General features: G+C 47.7%; 2 protein-coding genes across 3 annotated transcripts in view; one reads left to right on the plus strand and one right to left on the minus strand.

Annotated features, from left to right (window-relative positions):
- The window catches only part of Nr6a1 (nuclear receptor subfamily 6 group A member 1), a 191,959-nt gene extending 187,576 nt beyond the window's left edge, over window positions 1-4,383 (minus strand). For both annotated transcript variants that reach the window (XM_060390080.1, XM_021633361.2), the window contains exon 1: window positions 4,091-4,383. In XM_060390080.1, the coding sequence (XP_060246063.1) occupies window positions 4,091-4,190 (100 nt within the window). In that variant the 5' untranslated portion in view covers window positions 4,191-4,383. The remainder of the gene's footprint in view (window positions 1-4,090) is intronic.
- Window positions 4,384-9,321: 4,938 nt separating this feature from the next.
- The window catches only part of Olfml2a (olfactomedin like 2A), a 32,027-nt gene continuing 15,872 nt past the window's right edge, over window positions 9,322-25,476 (plus strand). The window contains exons 1-3 of the mRNA XM_021633369.2: window positions 9,322-9,522; window positions 18,449-18,712; window positions 24,086-24,193. Coding sequence (XP_021489044.2) covers window positions 9,415-9,522; window positions 18,449-18,712; window positions 24,086-24,193 — 480 coding nt within the window. The 5' untranslated portion in view covers window positions 9,322-9,414. The remainder of the gene's footprint in view (window positions 9,523-18,448; window positions 18,713-24,085; window positions 24,194-25,476) is intronic.

The following is a 25,476-nucleotide window of genomic DNA, read 5'->3' on the forward strand; positions in this document are numbered from 1 at the left end:
CTCAAATGACAAGCATGGTAGCATGGGGATCAAACGATTCTGTGCAGCTGGGGGTGGGGAAAAAAGCAATTCAGCTCCCCAGCAGCCAGCTGAGGAAATCCTGGTCCCTCCCAAGCTAAATCACTGTTAATTAGAATTGCTGAGTACAACTAGAAAAGTCTTATTAAAATAATTTAAATAACTGTAACCCACAGGAAAACAAATCTGTTTTCTTCAAAAGCTATTCTAGAAAGAATGTTGTTTAACAGGTCATCATATTCAAGAAATAGTTCATTCAAATAAAATATGCTTACTTATTTCTAAACAATAGATAACTCACAATGTTTTGGGCTTGGGTGTTGGTTTTTTTTTTTCCTCCTACTATTCCATAACTTAACCCTAACACCCTAAACATGATGTAAACACTGAGAAATGAAAAGGCTGGGGTTGACTTTAGAAATATTGTATAACATTACATCCCCTGATGTTTCTAAAATGTACAATTAAGATAAGATGAATCCAAAACTTGAGCTACAAAAACCTCAATATCCAAAACAAAATTCTCTTGTTCAGTAACAAGCCTCCTTGATAACATAATAATTCTGACATCTCTGATTTCCATTTATCAGACATTCACAACAAATGTTCAAAGAATTACCTAATCCAGAAAAACATTTAATAAAAAATTATTTTAAGTTGACCACAAGAATATAAAAACTTGAAAGCAAACACTTTTCTTCACAACTTCTGTTTTGAAAATACATTCACAATTTTACTAAAAATTGAGTATATTGCACCACTACCCCTGTAGACACATTAGGAGGCTATATGTTTATCTATAGAAAGAGATTTCTCTGATTCTGACCCTTTTTCACAAATAAGATGGCTATAATTTGGTCTTTACACACAAATAAATTATTTTCTTATTCTATTTAAAAAATATTTTACCAACTGTCCTAAAATTATGTGATTTAACCTGAAATGTATTTTCTACCTTTGCCCCACAACCCGGGGGGTAAAAATGAAGGAAACAAAAAATACTGATATGTATAATTTGAGTAATGTGTTGAAAATCTGGTGCGTTTTTTTCATTAGCTTCCCTTCTAACAGCTTTTTGTATACTTGTACAAGCATAAAACTTTCTGCTGCAAAATGTAGAATCAAATTAGTAAGCATGTTATGCTCATACTCTACAGATGAGAGGCATGCTCAGCATTTGCAAATGGTATATCCAAGATTGGAAATTTGGCCATTTAACACCTCAGATTTCTCCTTAAGGAAACCTAAAAATTCTCAGTTGATTCAGAATTAAGTTTTCAAGTCAAAGAACTAAAAAGTTCTAAAAAAGTTAAATGTGAGATGTAAAATACTTGTTAACAAGCATTTTATTGGTAAAGTCATGCGTGAGGAGCACACAGTATTTAATGAACTCATTTCCTGCAAAGTATAATAATGTGAAATGTTATTTATTATTTAATTCCTTATAATGGCTTGTCGTCTCCTTTTGCTTTAAATATTTAAAATCTATTCCCTCACTCTCTTGAAAAATGAACAAATGCTTCCTCAAATCGTTCATCTTCCTTTGAAATCCCAAAAGGGAGCAATCACTATCACAACTAAATGAGTTAGTTATGAAAACCACAAGAACAGCTGAAAACAGCAGAATCAGCACGAGGGATTCCAGGGAGGTGGTGCTGCATCTAAAGGCTAGCAAGTCTGTTCTGATGGAAACATAAAAACATCTGGAGGACTGTAAATTCGGCATCAATGGACTTTACTTCTTCCTAACACAGACCAAAGACCTCCTCTCCAGATAACGACCTCAGGAAAAATGGAAATATCACCAGGTTGAAAAGTTAAAACAAACAATTTCAATTATTTTTGGAGGAAAATATTAATTAGGAAGGAAGAAAAAAGCAAGTCCACTATTCCAAACGCAAACTTTATTTTGTATTTTGAAAATTCTTCTGAGCACTTCTTGGGTACTAATTAACATAAACTGTAAAACCCCTACATACACAATGCTAAATTTTTTGAACTGAAAAACAAGCTATGTTACAAAAATTTCGTATTTTCTTTTGAAACAAAGACGTTCCCATTGTCTTTTCAGCAAAAAGAATATATTTGTATCAGTAACTTGAACTGATGTGAAACATTAAAGACACTTTTTAGCCTTAACGAATTGATTGTTCCTTACGATTCTTTTAAATGGTTCTCATCAGTTAAGGAAAAGATGAGCATTAACAAATAATCTGATTAAGAGCTAAAATTACCACTCAGTTCTTTAAAATGTTCCAATGAATAATTAATAACAAGTACATTGTTCTCTGGCTTTCCTTACGATAATATTCTCAGACAGAACTGAAAGTGATGGCTGCAGTAAAACCTGTCATCTAATTGTAAGCACAGGTGGGGGCAGAAACTATTTGCAAACAGGAAGGCATTACGAAAATACACTAACAGGGCTTTCCGATAGATCTGGAGATGAATTAAAAAACCTGCGTAGCAAATTTTACATCAAGAATTATATATAACATTCACAAATTAATGCCAAACCAAATCTGTGCGTAAATTAACTTTTAAAATGCCAAAACCATTCTTTGTTCTTCAAGACACTGTCCCTTTCTATCGTAACTATATTCCTTCCTTCCTCTTTGTGACGTGGGATTTTATTGATCCCAAACATGTTCACATTCAGAATCCGTCCCCACCGGATGCCCGGCCACCTAGATCCCACACATCATACACATCTTTAAAACTCAAGAGCTTTGAAAACATCACCATTTGATCACCATCATATCAAATCAACCAGACTCACTTCTAAACAGACTTTTCCTCTTAACTGGCTTTAAAGAGAGAGGGAAACTAAAGATCTGATGAATTTAACGATAAATGTTTGATGAATTAATAAATTTAGGAAGAAGCAAATCCAACTCAAGATTTCTCTTCTGTGACTCCCCATTCATTCATTCCACAACCGAGGGTCTGAGTCACCAATTTTCAGGTTGCTTTCCCCACACCTGCCAGGTCACTGTCCTGATTGAGAAACTTCTTGCCAAAGCAATTAATTTTTAGTGCCTCCTAACTGTCCCCGGTGTTTGCATTCAATCTGAAATCTGTTACTTGTTAGACACTGCTCGGGTCCTAGATCTTCCAGAGAATTGCGCGTTTATGGCGCAGAGAGGGGAGGAGGCAGGGATCTCTGAGAGCCTGCCCTTTATTCGGAAATGAGGAGATGTGAAAGGTGGAAGGCAGGGCAAATAAATAAATAAATCGGGTTTGCCGCGGGAGCGTTTGCCTGCCGCAACGAGCACCCTTTGTAATGCAGGCCTCCCGGGGCTATCGCCTGCGCTAATTGCTCCAGGGCGCTTTCCAAGTTCAAAAGTTCACCTTTTACGACCTCACAAAAGCTCCTTACACTTTACCAATAAAAACATTCCGCCGCAAACACCGAAGGGGGAAATATCAAACAGAAACAAATAAAACACTGAGCGGGGGAGGGAGCGGGAGCCGACCCTGAGGAACCTGAGGGCCGGGCCGGGACGAGAGGACGCCGGCCGCCCGGCCAGGTGAGGCATGCTCCGCACCCCGGAAGGGCTAGGCTGCTCGGCGCGGGAAGCGTCCGACAAACGCCCGAAAAAGGCAGGTGTCCCCGAGCCCGGGACCTCGCCGGAGACCCCAGCCGGCAGAAGGTCCTCGCCTACGAGGAGACCGGGAGAAGGGGGGCGGGCGGAGGACAGGAGCGGGCGCCGAGGTGCGTGGAGGACCGCTCGGGGTCTGCGCACGGGCCGAGGCTCCGGAGGAGGAAAACGCCCTGGGATAGGTGCAGGGTGCCAAGGTGTGGCGTCTGCGAGCCCGCTGGTGAAGGAAGAGGGTGCTCCGAGCACCAGGGGCCCCTTGGGGAGGAGAAAGCGCTCGCGCAGAGGGGCCGGGAGGGGGGGGAGAGGGCCCGAGCCGGGGGGAGGGGGGACCGGGACCCTGCGCGGAGAGTGCGAGCCCAGGGTGAAGTCCACGCCGAGGGGCCGCCCGGCATCCCGGGGCCAGAGCCGGCTTCTAGAAAGAGGGGGTCACCGGCGCGGGGCCGCCCGGGCTCCGAAGGCCCCTCACCCACCGTTGCGCGGCGGCGGAGGGAGCGCGGCGGGCGGCTCCAGGAACCCCGCCGAGCCCCCGCCGCTTCCCCCTCCGCTAGGTGGCCGTTCGTCCCGCTCCATGCGGCGGTGCTCAGGGCCCCCGCTGGCTTCGCTGCTCCGCCATGACTCGCGCCCTCGCAGTCGTCGTCGTGGTCGTCCGCCGGGGGGGAGGGGGCTGTCAGGAGCCAGCGGGCTCCCGGCCGCCGCGCACTCTGGGCCCCCGAGCCGCCCGGCTCCGCGCCCCTCCGCGCCGCGCCCCCTCAGCACTGGCCAGCTCCCTCCCCTGACGTCACGCGCCGCCGGCACGCACAGGCCCGCGGGGTTAGCTAGGAAATGTAGTCCGCCCGGCGAGGCTGGCCGCACGGGACTCTACCAATTAAAGAGGGGAAGCAGGAAAATGGGCAGTCCTGAGGAGGGAGAATCCAAACCTACCGCTATCACAGACTTTAATAAAACTTCTGACTTGTATATACATATATGTAAAATAAATGGTTATGTCACAGTAGTCTCTCTATTGCAACTTGTGCTGGGTCCAGGGTTCCCTGTGGCTCCGAGGATCTCCCTGCACTAATAATGAGTCTTTCCAAGGAGGTGGATCCACCGGGAACCGGTGAGCACGTGCAACCAAGCCCAGCCCTGTGGGGGAAGGCCTCAGGGGGCGGGGTGTGTAGGTACTCGGGAGGGCTTCCCTCCCCGGCTGCGCGACAAATTGGAGCAGAGATTAAAGGACCTGAGTTTAACCCGAGGTGACTGCGTTCGTATGCAAATAGAATCTATACAACTCTGCTTTCCGGAGAAGTGTTTAAAGCCTTTTACCTCCGGGTGGGCGGGAAAGGCTAAAGTTTCTCTTCCTCTTCTTTCATTACCCGCACCCTGCCCATCGAACAGATGGGCAAACTAAGATCAGGGCCATTGATGCCATCAAAGAAAACTTGGGGAATCCTGGCTCCGTGTGCCTTAAAGAGCTCTGTTTTAAGAGTGTCCCCTTTCCGGACCGTTCTTCCCACCTCTGCTCTGATTTTTACCTGTCTGAAAAATCGGTGGTAAGATGGCAATACTCACGTAAGCACATCGCCTCAGCTTACTGAAGTTACTGCCAAATAAAATTCTGGATTTCTCCCCTTCCTCCGCTAGGGCTCTCCTCCCGCTGCCACCAGGTGGCGCGCGGCCACGAGCCTCAGGACCAGCCGTGGTGGCGATTTTCAGTGACGCCCCCCAAAACACACACACACCTCCCTTAGGAAAAGACTGTTCGCGGTTTCAGCAGAGGACTTCAACGCTATCTGACCTGCTAGAAAACAAAGACCCTGAAGTGCTCTTCTCGTCTCTGCCCTGCTGGGTCATACCGAAGCGTCTTCACTATGTCCCATCTACCTCACTCTGCCCCATCTGCCTCCGTCGTTCTCTGGCTCTTGTGAGTCATTCCTTACTTAACTCTTTAAAAGTCTTTATTTTAGCACGTGCAATCTAGCCTGTTCTGTTTCCTGCCCACATTGCTCCCCATGCTTCTTCCCTTACCTGCTAATCAGGAGGCTTCCTTCCTGCACTTTCCAATAACTGTCCGTTACCAACATTAGTTAACCTGGTTTCATCCTTAATCCGTGCCAGCCGCTGTTGTGAAAGATTTACACTAATGCTGTTTACACTTAGCCTGCCACAGCTACTCAGTGAGGTGGCTCTGATATTGTTATTCTCACATGCAAATGAAATGGCTCAAAAGTGATGTCCTTTATGAACTCAATCAGTCGAAAGCTGAAATGCCCTTGGCCTGACCTCTTTAACTCTTTAACCCAAACTTTCTAGATCCTGTTCCAATTCTTCAGTGGCACTTTTCTTAATACCTCCCATCGAGGGACAACTAGGTCCCTCTGTGTTCCCACGTGGCCCTATCTAGGACTAGGTCGGCTGTAAGAAATGATCTTGAAGTGGTTACTTCCTTGCCAAGGTCTCTGAGTTTTCCCAAGGTCAGGCCCCTGCAACAAAAGAAGAGCCCTTAGTGTCACAGGGAAGAAATCCTTCTTCAGCTCTCGATTCTGTGGGAAAAGAAAGTGTCCTGTGATGTACACCCATTTCCCGAGGACTATGGAAATAAACTTTTATGTACTTAAAGTTATACAGAAAACAGAATAAAGTTAATACCAAACTTGAAAAAAAAGTTTTTGTTAGGATCACATAGTCTTCCCAGAGCCAGAATCTGTCACAGGCCCATGGATGCAGAACATTCCCTTCCCTGGAATGTTCTTCTTCCCTGGAATGCCAAGTGGCCCTGCAGATATCTGATGCCTGGGATTTAAAAGGTGGGCGAAGTCTGTAAGTCAACGTGCTCAGCTTCGGGAAAGAATTCATTCCTCTGTGCTCCCTCCATCCCAAAGCCTTCCCAGGTACCCTTGTCCAGCCAATCCTTTTACTCTCTTGCCATTATCTCCTCTATACAGGAGACACTCGCTAAATAGGCATCCATCAAGAGTCTGGAACCCACACGGGATCTTTTTTCTAATTTCTTGACATTTTCCCCACAGCCCTGAGGAGTGCCCTCTGCTCTGAGTTTACAGTTGATGAGTCAGGCTCGGGCTCTGTAAGACATATTTAAAGTACTTTCTAGGCATTTATTTACAGGGAAGACAGGATAAATGGAAAGGAATATATCTAAGGATGAGGATCAGTCTGAAGGAGACCAATCCTGAGATCCTGGAGCCAGAGGCAGACAGGGCTACAGCTAAGAACAAGACAAGTGTGGGCCTCATCATGAGGTTCTTACCCTACAGTGAATGATGTAGACACAAATCAAATAATCACAAAAACCTATAATTGCCTGAGTGCTGTAGCTAAGAAAGCTCAGGTGTGCCAGATGGGCTGGGAGTGTGTGACAGGATTTCCAGACAGGGATCCCCAAAGGTTAGGAGGTGTAGCAAGAGTGAGCCAGCCTGAGAAGGACTTTCTGTGGAAGTAACAACATAAACCGGGTCCCGATGCTAACTGGAGACTTTGTACATTTGAGTTGTGAGTTATTCATGGTGACAGAAGTGTCCATAGGAGGACACCATATGTTGTCCAGAAGGGGGCAGAGTTCCTCCATGGTCTCTGCTTTGCTCTAGCAGAGCCTGCCTTAAAAAGTCAGTCAGACTACCTGCATCCATGAGAAAGCTAGGAAAGAGAACTCCTACCTTGTTAGATTTGTTTTAAGTATACTTTGTGTAAATTTTGAAAAGATAGGAAGCATGTTACAAAACCTACAATTTAAAAAAAAAAAAAAGAGGGAAGTATCTAATGAAGATCTTCGGTTCTTGTCTGCAAGATCTTCTTGGAAATAACCACCACGCTGATGTCGCGGATGTCCTGTACACAGATGTATGTGTACGGAATAAAGCGCATGCCCAATGATTGGTTTTTACACCAGGCCTTGACTCCTCTGCAAGAGATCTCTAGAAACTTATTTATAAACAGGACATGGTGGCATACCTTTAATCCCAACACTAGGGAGGCAGAGGCAGAGGCCGAGGCAGAAGGTAAGCTAGAGGCTAGCCTGGCCTACAGAGTGAGTCCCAGGACAGCCATAGCTGTTACACAGAGAAACCCTGTCTCAAAAAAACTAAAAAAAGAAAAAAGATAGAAAGGAACTCATCTATAACAAATACCGACTGCACACATGATTTTTTTACTGAAGTCAGCTGAGAGTCATGCAGTAATTAGATTTCAGACTAGATCACTCATTCTCTGCCCTAGAGCCCCTGAGGGGTTCCTGAGAACATAAGTTGCTGGATCCTCACCTCCGGGTGAATCTCTGGTTCAGTAACTGGGCTGGGGCCTGAGTATTTGTGTTTCTAACAAGTTCCCAGGTGACACTGAGGGTGCTGGGCTGGGGCCACACAGCCTGAGAGCCACTGAGCCAGCTGCTTGGGGAGACAAAGCATGAATGCGCTGGTGGCCTATTGGCCTCCCCACAGGGAGCTAGAAACAGGAAATAAACTGTGAGAATGAAGTTCTTGAGGATGGGGAATACTTGAGAGCAGAGGTAAGGAGTGAATGGGTGTGGCTATACTCAGGGCACAAGTCAGTGTTCCTTGCTTGTGCAATGGAGGCTAAGGAAGCCAGGTAAACACACAAGTGATCAGAACAGTCTCCTCCCGAGGCAGTGTTGAAGAGAAAGCGAATCCAGCCTCTAAGGGTGCCCAGAGGGTTGGAAGGGCCTACAAAGAGTCTGGGAAGGACCCCTGTTGAAATAAAAGGGGGAAACTGAGGTGGGAGGCACTTTAAAAGAGTGTAACCCAGAACTCAAGCAGCTAGGGAAATAAACGAATGACTCAGCAGTTTTGGGATGCCGCACCATCCACATTAAAAGGTGGTGGCAGTGGTGGTTGTGGTGTGTATAAGTAACGTAAATGGAAAGGCAGAAACAGAAGGGTATCTGGAGCTCACTAGCCAGCTAGTGCAGCCAAAAGAGCTCCAGGCTCAATGAGAGACCCTGTTTCAAAAAAGTAAGCAATGGAGGAAGAAGACATCTTGCCCATCAGCTTCTTACACACTTTCAGGAGAGCATATGGAAAGACGCTGCGCGCGCGCGCGCGCGCGCGAGAAAGAGAGAGAGAGAGAGAGAGAGAGAGAGAACACTGGATTAGTAAGTGTAAGAGACGGTCTTGAATTTCATTACAGTGGCTCTCAAAAGATCCAGCAAAAGCACCTCAGGCAAGAGTGGCCTAAGACACCTGGAGCAAGCAATCGCTGCCTACGAAACTGAGAAATCAGAGGCTCTGCTGAGGATGAAAAGGAGAGGGCTATTAAAAAGTAGCTCTTATGGGCACAATAGAAAGAGGAGGAAGATGTGAAAGAGAAGGGGCTGAGCCTTGAAAAGGCTAAAACTGACAGTGTCTAGGAGAGAGACAGGATGGCTTTGCCAGAGAAAGGGCTGAACTGAAAGTACCATTCACTTGACTTTGCAATTATTCCAAAAAGATTCTTTTCTCCCTTTTATCGATAGGGAAACTGGGGCTCAAAAAGGCAAAGGGACAGGTCCAAGGCCCTTCATTTCACGGAATGGGACCTCATTCCGTTGCGAGCCCGCACTTCTCTAACTGGCTGCAGCAACAGTCCTCTCCCGGAGACTCTTCGCAAAACCGCCGGACCGCAGGGGATGGGCGGGGAGGGGAGGGGGGGCGGGCGCCCCTCCAGCCTAGCTCCACCTCCAGCGGCGCTGCCGGGGCACCCGGCTGAGGGGCGCCCCCTCGGCAGAGCCGGGCTGCAGCGCGGACCTCGCAGTACTGCCGGCGCTCCCTAGCGTGCTCGCGGAGCCGTCCTTGTCCACCGAGCCATGGCAGCGGTAGCTCTCTTGCCTTGCTGCCTCCAGTTGAGGCTGCGGCGGCTGCTGCTGCTTTTGCTGCTTTTGCTTTGGGCTGGTCCTGTGTGGCCGGACAGTAAGGTACGTGCGCTGATGGAACCTGGCACAGCTGGATGGTGACCAGCGCAAGGGGGCGCTATGGCTGAGGGGGTGCGCCAAGAAAGATGCATTCACTGAGCAGGGAGATGGGGACTAGGAAAAGGCAGGTCAGAACTGGGTCTTAGTCTGGACTCTGATGGAATCAAAGCCTTGAGAAAACAAGTGCAGGAAGAAGCGCTGGTGATGATAGGGTGCTTAGGTCCTGGAGCCCGAGGAAGAGGCGCTTTGGACCTTGTCACTATACTCAGAGATCGGGGCTCAAACTCAGCATCAAGTGGGGAAGTCCCAGGTGCTCTGGGACCGGGCAGGCAAGGAAAAGTGGACAATAAGAGCAACTGGTTGAGAGTGCCCGTGGAAGACTGACCACGAAGGGGTAGACCACTGGCAATTGTTACCCAGAGACTCCCGGGTTTGCACTGAATCTGGGCTGCCCACTTGCCTTGGCCTCTGAGGCCTGAGTTTGCATATTGAATTCACCTGTTAGCTGATGCTTTACCTCTCTGAGCCTCTCCCCATCGCTCCCTCTCTCTATTCCCCTCTCCCCTCTCTCCTCCCCCTCTGTTTTGTTGAAACAGGATCTCTGTGTAATTCTTGCTGGTATGGATTGCAATAGGTAGACCAGGCTGGCCCCAAACTCACAGAGATCCTACTGCCTCTGCCTCCCCAGTGCCGGGATTAAAGATGTCCACCACCATTTCTTCACCTATAAGCATGGGGGGGGGGGGGATTGTACCCACTGTTCATGATTTCTAGATTCAATGAGATTATACCTGCAGGAAGCTTAGCACCACACTTTGAAGGTGCCCGATAGATGATACTATGCCCTACAGGAATCCCAAAGCCCGGTATTAGATCCAGAACAGAGGCAGAGCAAGCACGTGAGACAGATCAAGATCCCCTTAGGGATCTAAAAATGACCTGATGGAGATGGACCTAGAGCTGTTTCTCAACCTGTGGGCCGTGACCCCTGAAGGGTCAAACACTCTTTTCACAGGGGTCATATATCAAAGGTATTTACATAATGATTCGTAAGAGTGGCAAAATTACAGTTATGAAGTAGCAACGAAGTAATTTTATGGCTGGGGGTCAGCACACCACGAGGAACTGTATTAAAGGGTCACAGCATCAGGAAGGTTGTGGAGCTACTAACCCATAGGGAAACTGTAGGTATCTGCTCACGGAGGATAAGGGCAGCAGTGGCTTCTCCTCATGCCATTCCAGGTTCTGTTTGTTCGTTTTTCTAGTAGAACTTGAGCCCACGTGTGAGCAGGTAAAGGGTAAAAGCCATTCTTTGGCTGTGCAAACTTGGAAATATGACTGCATGTCCCTGAGCTTCCGTTCCCCTATCTGAAAATCAGTGTCCTCTTTGGCTCAGATAGCACAAGTGAACAAAATCCCAGATGACATGATCAGCACTCTCTCTCACCCCCTGCCTCTCCTCTGTGCCTGGGAAGGACTTCTGGACTTGGGCATCTCTGAGCTTTGCAAAGGGCTATAGAGCAGGAGGGCTTACATCCAAAACAAAGCTAAGACAAAGAAAACCCAACACCCTGTTTATGTAGTGAGTCAGCCAAACACTTGCTAGGTTGGGAAGGGGGTATATTTACTTGTCCCAGGGCAAGCTGGGGCTGGTGGAATAGAGGATAAAGCAGCTGGGGACCCAGCACAACCCTCCCCCAGACACCTCCCATCCCTGCTCCACTTCAGCCAGCTGGGAAAAATAAAAATCAAGTGATGGGTGAATTTACTCCGCATTCTTAAGCCCAGCCAGACTCCTGCTGGCTCTGCCGAGCTGTTTTCATTATCACCCTCTCCTCTACAGTTACAGCCCCAACTTCTTCCCTTCTAAGCCTGTCCTGGTTTTTTGGGGGTAGGATGGGGGGGTAGCTTAAGAGGAGCACCTTGGAACTTGAAGTGAATTGAGGGTCCTAGAGTTCTAAATTGGCCCCTCTGCAGGTTTCCTCTTCCTGGCAGGCTCCTACCCATTATACTCGCCCTGGTATTCTGCTGGTCTCGCTGCATTTTAAGTTGATGTTTATAGTGAGGCAATCCTAAACAGGATTTGGAATTTCCATCTAAGGAAGTGCTTTGTCTGACCTGAAGTAGGAGGGGGGACTCGCAGCTGCCCTGGTATTTTCACATGGCTGCCCAGCCTTGAGGTTGGGGTGGCCGGGCAGGAAGCCCCAAGACACCCAGTCATGGCAGCAGGTACTCCCTGGAAGTGATAATTTACCATCTCTCCGTCTGAGAAAGGGCTACTGGGACCTCATTCTCTGCGCACATGCAAGGGCAGAAAGGGGCTTGAGCAAAGAAGGAAGACTGATGCCTGTAGGGGCCAAAGCAAGGGACCAGAGGGGGCTTAGCCGAGCAAGCCATGTTTTCCTGGGCCAGGTCAGATATTCCAGAGAGGCCAGTCCCAGGGGCTTAGGTGTTGCTTCACATCTACTCCTGGAGTTTCCGCATGTGGGTGTAATTGGAAGCAGGCCCCTGAGCAGAAACAGCAGAACAACCGGGTAATGGAGTTCTCTTCCTGGTACGCTGTCAGGCCAGGCCAAACCCCACCATCTCTCTAAGAAATGGGCGTGCCTCAACACTCCTTTGATAGAACACCGGAACCAAGGTCCATGCTCAGCACCTTACGTTCAGCATCACATATGACTCTCTTGTCAGCCCTGCCAAGTATTAGTGGCCGTTCCCCAGGGCATAGATTTGATCACCCCAAAGAACCACACTGGGACAGTGAGGCATCCGCACTTTCCAAGGACAACCCCACGTAATTCTGAGGCACAGCACTGGTCATCAAAGGAGGTGATTTTGAAAAATTAATCCAGCATAGAGGAATACACACCACCACCAGACTATGGTCATGGAGTTGACTGCAAGGGACAAAAGTTGGGAAATATTTAGGGTAACACCTCAGAAAACCATTACTGGTAAGTTGTCCAGGGTAAAAAGAAAGAGCAGAGACCTTGCCTGGGCTAGAGGGAAGGTGGACACGGGGTAGGGAAGAGATCTGGATTGAGTTTGGGGTGCCTTTGGGTCTCCAGGAGGAGGTATCTACAGGATAGTGGACTGACTTCACTTGAGGGCTTTGGAGGGAAAGTGCCTCAGGTAAAATGGGATAGTTGTGAAGAAGGCAGCCCCAGTGTGAACAGCCTCACGTGAGCCTACCCCACCACTATGAGAGCACTCTGTTACTCCAGTCAGATTTATCGATTTCTCTACACAAACAAACAAATGTCAAGCTACTAGGCATCTCACTGTGAGCTTTTCTTGCAAATACCCAGAGGCCTTCTAGGCACAAACCTCCACTTCCGTGTCTGGGAGCTTTGGCAGAAGCGTGTGCTGGGCACAGCTGTAGGAAAAGATGGGGGCTGAGGCAGGGTCTTTCCTATTTGACAGCAACTTTTCTCCTTCATGCCAAGGAACAGACCCAGGAGGTAGCTCCAGATCCCATGCCATCTTTCTGTGCAGTCTTCTATCGGTCCCAGCTCAGCTGCTGGGGTAGAAGCCTTGGCTTGGCGATGGGAAATCCTCCATGTATTTACGTGTACTTACATGGGGAGGAATACTATGGAAGCAACATTTTGGAATCGGGCTGTGCTGAGTGACCCTGGACAGATTGTAGTTTAGCTTTCCCTTGATGTACCGTGGAGTTGTGGTAAGGGCAAAGAGAGATGAAAAGCACAGGTAATATGAGGGAGGGCTTCAAGAAGCAGCATAAATAGCATAGATTGCTTAAATTAGCAGTTACTCTAGGCCAGAGCTGTGACAGCTGTTCTGCAGACATTGACTGTTTGAAGTTTCATGACAAGAAGGGATTGATGGTCATCCTACTTTACAGAGAGGGGAGCTGGAGTTCAGAGGGGTCAAAGACCTTGCAGGAACAAGTTCCAGTTGTTACGACTATAGCCCAGACCTAGCTTTTCACTGTGGTGCCTGGCCGTGTCCAGATTTACGGCGCTGGAGGCAGGACCCCGCTGCATTCCTGGGACCTGGGTCTGGGAGCAGTGGCCTTCTTCCAGCTCCTGGCAGTGTCAGAACTTTGGCTACCCCCATCAGGACATAGCACCTCATCTGAGGAGGAAGGAATGTAGCAGTCTAATGTGGAGGCAGCTGCTGGATGGGTGGGGTTAGAATAAATAGATGATGGTCCTGCAGGAGACCCCTCTCTCATCTGTCTACGCTGGGCTTTTGACCCTGATGAGGAAGTAATATAGTATCATGGAGTCTTGGCAGGCTTGAGAGGGATTTGATTCCCTCTCTGGTGGAGTTCTGGGGTCAGCAAAAATCTAGGGAATGGTCAGGCCTGTGAACCTGACTTTCACAAACAGGGGAAGATTAGCCTGCAGCACCCAGAGTGCACTTTGCCCACAGAGGACCAGGACAGAGGGCAGGACCAAGACCTCCTTTTTAACTCTCCTCACCACCCACTGTTCCCTGGCCTCCATACAGCTGCAGAAGAAACAGAGGAATTCTACACAGCCCAGGCTCATGCTCTCCAACCCGGCATTTCATGGCTTAGGGGCTGTTTTCTCATCTGTAGGATGTTGCTAACAATAGGAAAAGGTAGACCAGTGCACCCACACAGAGAAACAGATAGCCAGGTCCCCATCAGGATGCTGCTTCCTGTAATAACCATTGCAAATGCTGTACAACTCAGCCTGTTCCTGCCTTGGCTGAGTGTGGGACTGGCACTACACCTTTAAGTCCACCTGGATCCTTGGGGTCACACTGACAGCAGGGATCTGTGCCCACATGTGTCAGCCAAGTAAGATGAGCCCCAGGTAATCTGGCTTGGCCTTGGACTCCAGGATATTTGGGCTCGCCATCAAATGGCACACTAGAGAGAGTGAGCCCAGGCTGTGTGGACTTCCGTTTCTTCTGAATCGATGGAGGGTGCAGGTTGTGGTGGAAGATGAAAGGAGTGGGAAGAAGGAGGAGAGGGAAGATGGAGGAATGGGCCAGGGATAAGATCCATTCCTCAGGGGCACACCCTCAGTGACGTACTTCCCCCAACGAGGCCCCCTACCGTGGTATACCACCTTCCCCAAATGCTATCCAATCATTAATCCATCCGTGGATTAAGCCACTGATGAGCTCAGAGCCTTGGTGATTCCACCTCCCAGGCTCATCAGCAGGCAACTGAGCCTTCAGCATGAGAATCTTGGGGAACATCTCAGACTCAAGCAGAAAGCTGAGATCCTCAGCCAACCAACACCAGTACCCTCCAAGTCTGGGCTCTGCCATGCGCCATAGCCTCAACTCCTGCCACCCTGCACTTCTGAAAGCACCAGCCAGAGTGATCTTCCCACCCACCACGGAGGCTTCCTGGAAAGCCACTCTTGGTTTTGATTCTCTGATTTGCTTGCCAGCAATGCCCTCTCTACAAAGGACACCCTTCTCCTGGCCACCCTCGGCAGTGTCATTATGCCCTCAGAGCTTGCTGTGCCACATCTCTCTGGCTAAAGAAGTCAAGAATGTTCCCTGATCTATTTCTCCAGCATCTCTAGCTGTCACCCATTCAGGGTCTGGCAGAGGCCAGGGCCTCAAAGAGGTACCTGAGGGCCTAGGGAGGAAATGGAAGTCTAAATCCCTTTCCTTAGGGCCCTGGGTGTGTTGATTCCTCTTGTGACTATCATGAGTGTAGCTGTTATGAACACAAGTCTTTGGATACATTTTCCACACAATTATTGAGTCATGTGACATGTCTCTTTACTGTTTTGCTTAGTGCTCACCTGTGTCCTTATAGTTTCTTATCTGGTGATAGCTGAGCAACCACAGACCTCTGGAGCTTTGTGAACTGGGCTGGGACTAGCTGTGCACTAAGGGTCAGAGCCCAAGATTAGGTGAGATGTATCTACGGAAGGCACATAATGCCTCTAATCTCACTGGGTCGATGTCTGAGAATACAAAGCTGGTGATGTCCCAAAACAAGTGGTCGCATCTGGTCATGGATTGTGCTGCATCCAAGGATGGGGTTGGGAGGAGGAGAAGGAAACCTCCGGTTTGAGGGCATGTTATGTTATGTGATCCCCACTTTGAGAAGGCTGCATACCAAGAGTCTTCCATTCTTCCATTGAGGAAATGTGGTCAGAACCTGTTGAAGGTCACCTCTACCCAGGGAACAGGAGAAAACTTCTGTAGAAGTCACATAGAAGGAGGGGCTACCCCCCCCCACCCACACACACATTTCTCCTTCTCTCTGTATGAATTCTTTCTTTCTCTTTCCCCTCCCCTCTGTCTTCCTCTGCATGGCAAATTTCCTGGCCTTGTTCCTTGGGACTGGTGAGCCCACCCAAGAGCTACCCCCAATAAAACTACCTTTGTACTTGAAAGAAGGAAGGAAGGAAGGAAGGAAGGAAGGAAGGAAGAAAGGAAGGAAGGAAGGAAGGAAAGAAGGAAGGAAGGAGAAAGGAAGGAAGGAAGGAAGGAAAGAAGGAAGGAAGGAAGGGGCTCTTAAGTTCCCACTTCATGCTATGAGACAATTGGCAGTTAATGGTTGTGGGGGAAGGAGTGTCATTTTCTTCAATGGTGCAACCCTAATAATCTCAGTGGGACACACACACACACATGCACCATCAAAGTAGAAGAGGGACTTGGAAAGATGAAGTGTTTCAGCAGGAGAGAGCAGGGGATGAAATGGGGTAAAGGATAATAGGGGAAAATGATCAAAATGTATCATACGTGACACAGTCATTCAAAAGAGATAACAATGATGTGTCTTGGAGCCAGTCTTCTACATCAAAGCTCTGTGACCTTTGAGCTTGTGGTTTTGCCTCTTTGAGCCTGTTTCCCTACCTGTCTTAATAACGGCTCTCACACTGGTACACTTTGTATGTACCAGCACTTGGTGTTTCGTTTGTTTGTTTGTTTTTTTGGGAGATGTTCTTTTGTTTCTATAGTCGTCACTAGTCCCTGAGTCAGGAGCAAACTTTCCAGATGCAGGATGATTACAGGAACAGAAAATATAAGCTCCCTGCTGTCCTCTCACACGGGATCCAGTGGTTTGGTTTGGTTTATTTTTTAGATTTATTTTATTTTATGTGTATGAGTGTTTTGCCTGTGTGTAAACATGTGCAGCAGGTGTTTGCGGTACCCAAGAAGGTCTGAAGAGGGCGTCAGATCCCAGGAACTGGATTTGCCAGTGGTTTTGAACAACTATATGCGTTCTGGGAAGCAAACCCCAGTCATCTACAAGAGTAGTCAGTGTTCTTCACCATGGGGCTGTCTTTTCTGCTCCAAGGCCCTGTACTCCTGTACTCTTAACCCTGCATTGCAGCATGTATGTAAAGTGCAGCCTCTTTATCCAGCAGGAGGTTATGGGGAACCTTCTATGGGGTAGGTGGGCACAGCCTGAGCATACAGAAGGGAACTAAACCAAGACCCTGCCTCTATATGATGTTTTCCTAGCACTAAGATGGAACCCAGACCATCTACATGCTAGGCAAGTGCTCCACCAGGGCTACGTTCCACATCCTCCGCCCTACAAATGACGCTGTAATGGACTTAGGCAAGACAGAAACTTAGAAAATATGGAAATGTTTCAGGTATGGCTTTATAATAAATGAAAAAGTTATAAATTGAAGAGATATCTAAAAACATGAGGTGGCTGGTTAGGGAAGGAGAGGTAGCAGTAATGTGAGGTGATGAAATGAACCATGAGGGGATGGAGCTTTGATGGGGACAGTGTTGTGTCTGAGGCTGAGTCACCATAAGGGAAGGACAGTAGGAAGAGCAGTTAGACAGGAGGATCAGCTCACACATCTCAGAGCCCAAGTAGCCACACACATCTCCACATACACAGATGTTATTAAAGGGTATAGTGCGCACCCTTTCTGCCTCCTCTGCCACCAGGGCTCCCATGAAAAAGCTTGTGGCAAAGAGAGGCAAAAAAAAAAAAAAAAAAAAAGTTTTTGAAGTTCACCCTTGACTGCACCCTCTCTGTTTGTGCAACCATCATTGCTATCTGGTTTCAGAACGGTTTTCTTACCTCCTCAAATGAAAGCCTGTTCCCGCAAAGTAGCTGTCCCTCTTTCCCCTCGGCCTAAGTTCTAACAGCTATTCATCTGCTTCTTGTCTCTATGGGTTTGCATAATATGGATAGTTCATAGGGATGGAATCAATTAATAAAGGATTGTATCTGGCTTCTTAAGCTTTATTTTTAATTTTTAATTATGTGTGTTAATGGGAATTAATGAGTGCAGGTACTCGCAGAAGCCAGAAGAGGGAGTCAGATCCCTTGCAGCTGGATTTACAGATTTGTGAGCTGTCCTAAAGTGGGTGCTGGGAACCGAAGAACAGTATGTGCTCTTAATGGCTGAGTCATCTCTCCAGTCCCCGTGGATCCTGCTTCTTTCACTTAGTGCAAGTTTTCAGAGTTGATTCATGTTGCTGAGTGACATTTCATTCTTTCGAGATGGTACATTCTCTGTTGAGTAGCTGGAAAAGTGTGTTGATTCCTCTTGTGACTATCGTGAGTGTAGCTGTTATGAACACAAGTCTTTGGATATATTTTCCACACAATTATTGAGTCATGTGACGTGTCTCTTTACTGTTTTGCTTACTTTTTTGTTTGCTTTTTGAGACAGGGTCTCACTATATAGCTCCGGCTGTCCTGGAACTCACTACGTAAACCAGGTTGGTCTCCAGCTCACAGAGATCCACCTGCCTCTGCCTCCTGAGTGCTGGGATTAAAGGGAAGAACCAAATGCAGACCTATTTTTCCCACAACCAGGCATTAACATTTGAATTGTCATTATGATCATGCTGCTGAGTCCTTGTTCCTTCTCCACTACCTCTGTCACCCAGAGACTGCGGGCAGGCTGGATTCTGCTGTATGCACACACACCAGGCCTGTCCTCAGAGCACTGGCCAAATGGAACCCCTCTTGCCCACCCTCCTGCAGGTGTTCAGTGACCTGGACCAAGTGCGGATGACCTCAGAGGGCTCTGACTGCCGCTGCAAATGCATCATGCGCCCGCTGAGCAAGGATGCGTGCAGCCGGGTGCGAAGCGGACGCGCAAGAGTCGAGGACTTCTATACAGTGGAGACGCTGAGTTCAGGGGCCGACTGCCGGTGCTCCTGCACCGCCCCGCCCTCCTCACTCAACCCCTGTGAGAATGAGTGGAAGATGGAGAAACTGAAGAAGCAGGCACCTGAGCTCCTCAAGGTAGGCTGACACAGTGAGGGGATTGGCCTGGATCTCCCATGACATCAATGTCACCAGTAGGAACACTGAGGCTTCCTGAGTGAAGCCAGCTTAAGTCGGTGAGGCCCCTTGAATCGTCCACTGTCCGGGGTTATTATTTTGTTTGTTCTGTCTCCCTTTTTGAGACAAGGTCACACTCTGTTGCCCACATTGGCCTGGAATTCACGATATATACCAGGATAGCCACTCTGGAATTTGCAGCTGTCCCCCTGCCTCTGCTGCCTGAGTTCTGGGATTATAGGCATGTGCCACCATACCAGGCTTTTTTTGTTTTGTTTTGTTTTTTGTTTTTGTTTTTCTGAGACAGGGTTTCTCTATGTAGCCTTGACTGTCCTAGACTCTCTTTGTAGACCAGGTTGGCCTCAAACTTCACAGCCATCTACCTGCCTCTGCCTCCCTGAGTAGCATTTGTTTACTTTATTTTATGTATATGAACAGTGTTTTCATGCACAGCAGAAGAGGGAATCAGATTCCATTACAGATTGTTGAAAGCCACCATGTGGTTGCTGGGAATTGAACTCAGGTCCTCTGGAAGAACAGCCAGTGCTCTTAGCCTCTGAGCCATCTCACCAGCCCCCGTTTGTTTGTTTTAATTGAGACAAGTGTTCATGTACACCAGACTTGCCTCAAACTTCCTACGTAGGCCAAGATAACCTTGAAGTTCTGATCCTCCAGGTACTGACAGTAGTGCCATGCCAGTACTCAATGGGCTTCGTGGGTCTGGGATTTGAACCCAGGTCCTGTTGTATCCAAATCATACATCTAAACCACCTGTTTCTCTGCCCTTCTCTTAACCGCTGAGCCATCTCTCCAACTCTTCTCTGTCCTTCTCTAAAGCTCTAGCTGTCCTGGAACTCACTCTGTAGACCAGGCTGGCCTCAAACTCAGAGATCCACCTGCCTCTGCCTCCCAAGTGCTGAGATTAAAGGCGTGTGCCAACACCACCCAGCTCATATCTTTATAAAATTATTTCACTTTTTATTTTATAATGTATATAAGTGTTTTATCTATATGCATATAAGTATATCACATTCGTGTCTGCTGCCCATGGAGTCCAGAAGAGGGCATCAGATCCCATGCAACTGGAGTTACAGGTGCTGGAAGCTAAACCCAGGTCCTCTGTAAACAGAGGAAGTGGTCATAACTGTAGAGCCGTCTCTCTAGCCCCCTGCTGACATCTTTGAAAGTCTTTTTCTCTTCCAGTCTCTTCCAATCATGCATATCATTGGCGTGTTTGGTGTCAGAGAGCGCGAAAGGTCTGAGATGCTGCCCTGCTTGTTGTATAAGCTGACAAGGTCCTAGAGCCCTGGATACTAATAGAACACACAGCATCCTGGGTCACAGACAAGGGACTCATACTTCCAGCTAATTGTCATACTCCTTCACTGTTTTGCTGTGCTCCAGCATACTGTGTTCAGTATGAGGTGGGATAGAGGAGCCCTGAGCTCAGAGAACCAGAACCTTCCCTGCAGGAGAATGCTGTCTTGTAACCTAAGACTCACAAGTAAGATGGTTGGTTCCTTTGCATGCAAGAGGCACAGAAAAGCAAGAGACCCACGGAGTACTGTCTCCAGAATGTGGCTAAAAATAGTTTCCTTAAATTTAACTTTAAGTTTATTTTGGTACTGCATAAATTGATGCCAAAATTATCAAACTTGGAAGGAGCAGCACATTTTAAGCCAAGTGGCCTAACGGTTTCGTAGTGCTTGGATCGGTGTCTCCCTGGGGCCTCCCCAGGGCGCTGTGGATTCCAGGCATCTCACCCATAGGCCTGTCTGCAGTTACAGGGACATATCCAGTTTCTTCTCAAGTCAGTGGTCCAATAACTGGAGGTTCTGGTTTTTGCTTGTTTGTTTGTTCTTATTTGTGGATGGGTGCTCCCACACTGTAGCTCGGGCTGACCTTGTAGCAACAATCCTCCTGCCTCAGCCTCCCAAGCACTGGGATTACAGGTTTGTACTACCATGCCCAGCTTCTACAGCTGAGTTGTGAGCGTGCTCACTATGAAGATGCACAGGGCCCTTTGTCTAAATGCTGCCATATGTGGTTCCTGCTGGAACCCTTTGGAAAGAAGCTTATGATGCCAACTTTACTCGTAATGGACCCTGAGCCCAAAGAAGGGATGTAAGTTGCCCGAAATCACAGAGAGTGGTGACAGGACTAAGCTGAACCTTAGATTTTGTTACAGCCCATTACCCACCTAAAAGGTCACTAGGCTGAGGTTCCCCCACCAAGCCTAGGTATGTCCCTTAGGTATGACAGACACAATGTCTTGCCACAGGGTCTGGTCTTGGCCTGAGAGATGAAGTTACCTCACCAGGTAAGACATTGAAGAGGCAGAAGTGCAAGGGTTTCTCTTACTCATTTGGCTTTGCTGCCCTCAGTGGAAGGTTCTGTGTAAACATTCCAGGGAGGGAATTAAGAGGACCCCCAGGGTACAGAACTTGCCTTGCAGCCTACCTTTCTATCCCATGCTTATAACTCCAACTGTGATCTGGCCTAGACTGCATAGCTGTGTAGGAGAAGGTAGTGCCCCATTTCTTGGCTAGACTGGCCAAGAGAAATGTCTCTTACCACTTCCTTCCTTTTCTTTTTGGACATGAGTCAGCTATAGCCCCATCCTTGAGGAGTGGCCAGACTGAGGACACAGCTGCTGACCCGAACAATGGCAGTGTACTCTGTACTGGGCCAGGAATTGTGCTAGGGATTATGGGAGCCCCAAAGAGGGAAAAGCATTGGGCCTGGGCCTAAGGGATGCATAGGATTCCCTCAGACAGACAGAGAACATTCTGAACACAGGTTGGTGGAATGCTGTGACAGAGGATGCTTTCCTGCCCTCACTCTCTCCCAGTTTAGCCCACGGCTACCTGTCACTTCCTCATATTCATGGCTTCTGTTATTACAAAACAAACAAACAAACAAAAACACCCAGCTATCTATTGGACTAGAGAGATGGCTCAGCAGTTAAGACCTCTTTGCTCCACCTTCAGAGGACCAGAGCTTGGTCCTAAACATTCATGTTGGACAGCTTACTGCCTGTAATTTCAGCTCCTGGGCATCTGACAACCTCCTCTAGTTTCTGAGTGCACCTGCCCTCATACAAACACACACCATTAAAAAGTAAAATAATTCTTTATAAAAGATAGTTGACATTTTTAAAAGTCTGTCAATGCCAGGGTTAGTGTCACAAGCCTTTAATCCCAGAAGTGGGGAGGCAGAGGCAGGTGGATCTTTGTAAGTTCAAGGCCAGCCTGGTCTACATAGTGAGTTCCAGGGCAGCCAGAGCTACATAGTGAGACCCTGTCTTGAAACAAACAAATAAGCAAATCTCTCAAGGACTAATACTTTGTGGAATACTCTAGAAATGGATTTTAGAAAAATTAATCTGGGATTATAGCTCAGTGGTAGAATGATTGCTTACTATCCATAAGTCCCATCCTCAGTGCAGAGAGAAGGGAAAAAGAGGAGGAAAGGGAGGGACAAGAACAGGAAGGGGCCTGGGAGAGGTGACTTGATATGGAAAGTGTTTGCTATGTAAGCATGAGGACCTGAGTTTGAGTCCCCAGCACCAATATAAAAGCCAGGCATGGAGGCACACACTTGTAACCCAGTGCTGGCTGGAACAGAGACAGGAGGATCCTGTAGGTTGGTGGTCAAAATGGTGACTTCCAGGTTCTCTGTCCCAGGAGATAAGATGAAGAGTGATAGAGAGAGATACCCAACATTGACCTATGACCTCCACAAGTGAGCTTGCCTACACCTGTGGGGAGGGGAGAGAAAGGAAAGAAAGAAGAAAGAGAAAGCAGGAATGACAAATTTAAGCCAATGTTTTATGAGTGTCAACACATATAAAATTGCTCTGCCAAGGGACTATAAAACATCGTGAAATACCAAAACCTCTTCTCCCATTCTGTGCTGATTTTGCCACAGGCATGACATGCGGTTTGCTCCCGTGCCACAGAGAAGAAGCAATAGCTCCACAGCCACAGCTCACCCCAACACAGGCCACACATCTGCTCAGAATGTCCTGGCCCGACAGCCCTGCCAGCCTATGTTCCTCCTTTAGAGCTCAGCTCAAACAATACTCTTCCACTGGGGCTAGAGAGATGGCTTCTTGCTTAAGAGCACTGGCTGTTCTTGCAAAGGACCAGAGTTTGATTCCCAGCACCCACATGGTAGTTCACAACCAACTGTAATTCTAATTTCAGGGGATCCAATACCCTCTTCTGGCCTCCACAGCATCCACGTGGTGTAGGCAAAATGCCCATACACATAAAATAAAAAAATCTAAACAAGGAAAAGTTAAAAGGCCCATACTTTGGGTTGGGTGATTGACTCAAACAGGGCTTTCAGCCAGTGTTTCATGACCAAGGAGCCCGCTATAAAAGCGTTCCCCAGAGACACTATATAACAGTACACAGAGCAGGGCCCTGAGGGGAGACCTTCCAGGTAAGGGTGTGGCCCCAAGCCGAAGGACAGCTTCAACCTGGCTCCTTGCAGATGCTCACAACCAGCTGGGTGGTAGTGGAACACACCTTTAATCCTAGCACTCAGGAGGCAGAGGCAGGCATATCTCTGAGTTCAAGGCCAGCCTGGTATATATAGAGAGAGAGTTTCAGGACAGCGAAGGAAGGCTACGCAAAGAGAAACCTGTCTCAAAAAACAAACAAACAAGGAGAAGAAAAAAAGGTGTGCAGATGCTCACAACTATCAGTCATACCTCAAGGGCTGCCCCTAGGGGACATACAGATATATTATATTATATTATATTATATTATATTATATTATATTATATTATATTATATTATATTATATTATATTATATTATCACCCACATATACCCCCCTGCTAAGATGTGACCTAATGGAGTATGTATCTAATGTGTAGGAGGCCTTGAGAGTCTTCCCCAGCACTTCATAAAAGAAAACACAAATAGGCATCAATAAAACAAAAATCTAGGTGATGGAGAGATGGCTCAGAGGTTAAGAGCACTGGCTGCTCTTCCAGAGGTCCTGAGTTCAATTCCCAGCAACCACATGGTGGCTCACAACCATCTATAATGAGATCTGGTACCCTCTTCTGGTGTGTAGGCATACACGTAGGCAGAACACCATATAAATAATAAATGTAATATAATAATAAATCTTAAAATAAATAAATAAATAAATAAATAAAATAAAAATCTAATGTGCCACACCTGCCCTGTGATTATGAGTAGGCTGGAGTCCACGGGACCACTATGAAACTCTGGGATTCTGGGGTCTCTTGCTGCAGTGGAGCTCCTTTCGTGCCCTTTCTTAACCATCTGTCTCCCTACCCCACCACCACCTCTAGCTGCAGTCTATGGTGGATCTTCTGGAGGGTGCCCTGTACAGCATGGATCTGATGAAAGTACATGCCTACATCCACAAGCTGGCCTCCCAGATGAACACGCTGGAGGAGGTAAGGGCAGGGCCGTGCCAGGAGCCCAGGGCTACATCCAAAGGGACCTGGGCCATTCTGTTCCATTATGGTGGCCACAGGAAGCGGAACTCCAGCATGGAGCTGGGAAGGGAGCTATAGGCTGCAGGGTCCTGCCTTTGGGGAAGAGACCTGGGGTGGGGGGGTGTTTCAAGGACCCGAGGAAGCTGAAAGTCAGATGAACAAACTGACTCTTTAGTAGTATGAAAGGAGTGTTGAGGGGGTGCTGCTAACGTCAGGGTCCACACTGCACATGCAGGGGTACCATTCAGAATGCAGCAGGACTGATCCAACCTCCAGGGGCTGACAATCCCAGCAGTACCTGTGTTAGAAGCAAAGGCCCTGGTATAGACTAGATAGGCTGTGTGTGCTACAGGACTACCCTCTCAGCACAAGAACAGCTGGACAAGCCTGGAGGCCCAGACTGAAGGTTCAAGGATTGCCTCTCTCCTGGCATGGCATCACCTCCACCCATTTCCTGCATCCGGCCTCTGCTGAGCACCAGGGGTCTGGGGACATGCAGCTGCCAGGACCAGGCGTGGGGACTTCCTTTCTCAGCTTCCTTTCCAGAGGGAGGCAGTAACTGGGCATCCTGTGTCATAGGAGGGAAGACCAACCACTGACTAAAGCCATAGCTGAGGGTCACAGTGACAGAGAGATGTGAAACCTGTTGGCTGTCTGATCCCAGGCCAGCTTGGGACGCTGACCTGAGAATCTTTTGGGGGCCCAGTATTACCTATACATGCCTGGCTCTCACACTGCTGGCTCTCCTCTGACCTTTCCTCTTGTTACCTCAGGGAATACAAACCAGTTCACCACAGCTCTGAGTCTGCTGATTGTCTCTTTAACAAATTTGATTTGAATGCTGGGATCACAGCCAAGTACTACCACACCTAGCTCTGAAAAACAGTGATAGTAAATTAACAGATTATTAGAGATTTTCAGGGGCCACCTGCAGAGATTGCCTAATTAAATTATGGCCTAAGTATACAGTGGCATACTATCTATGCATTCATAGTAGGAAATGCTTTGTAGACTAATCTGGAATTATTCCCAAAATAGGCTGTTAAGTGAAATCCAAGTATTAAAAAATATGTGAATATATGTTTGCCCCTATCATAAAAACATGTAACATTGTCATCACTGGGAAATAAACAAGTGTGAGGGGGCTTTTTTTTTTTTTTTTTTTTTTTTTTTTTTTTTGTAGAGGGTCTCACTATGTGGCCCTGGCTGTCCTTCAATTCCCTATCTAGACCAGGCGGGCC

This window comes from Meriones unguiculatus, chromosome 8 (assembly GCF_030254825.1).
Source record: "Meriones unguiculatus strain TT.TT164.6M chromosome 8, Bangor_MerUng_6.1, whole genome shotgun sequence".
Classification (NCBI taxonomy): domain Eukaryota; kingdom Metazoa; phylum Chordata; class Mammalia; order Rodentia; family Muridae; genus Meriones; species Meriones unguiculatus.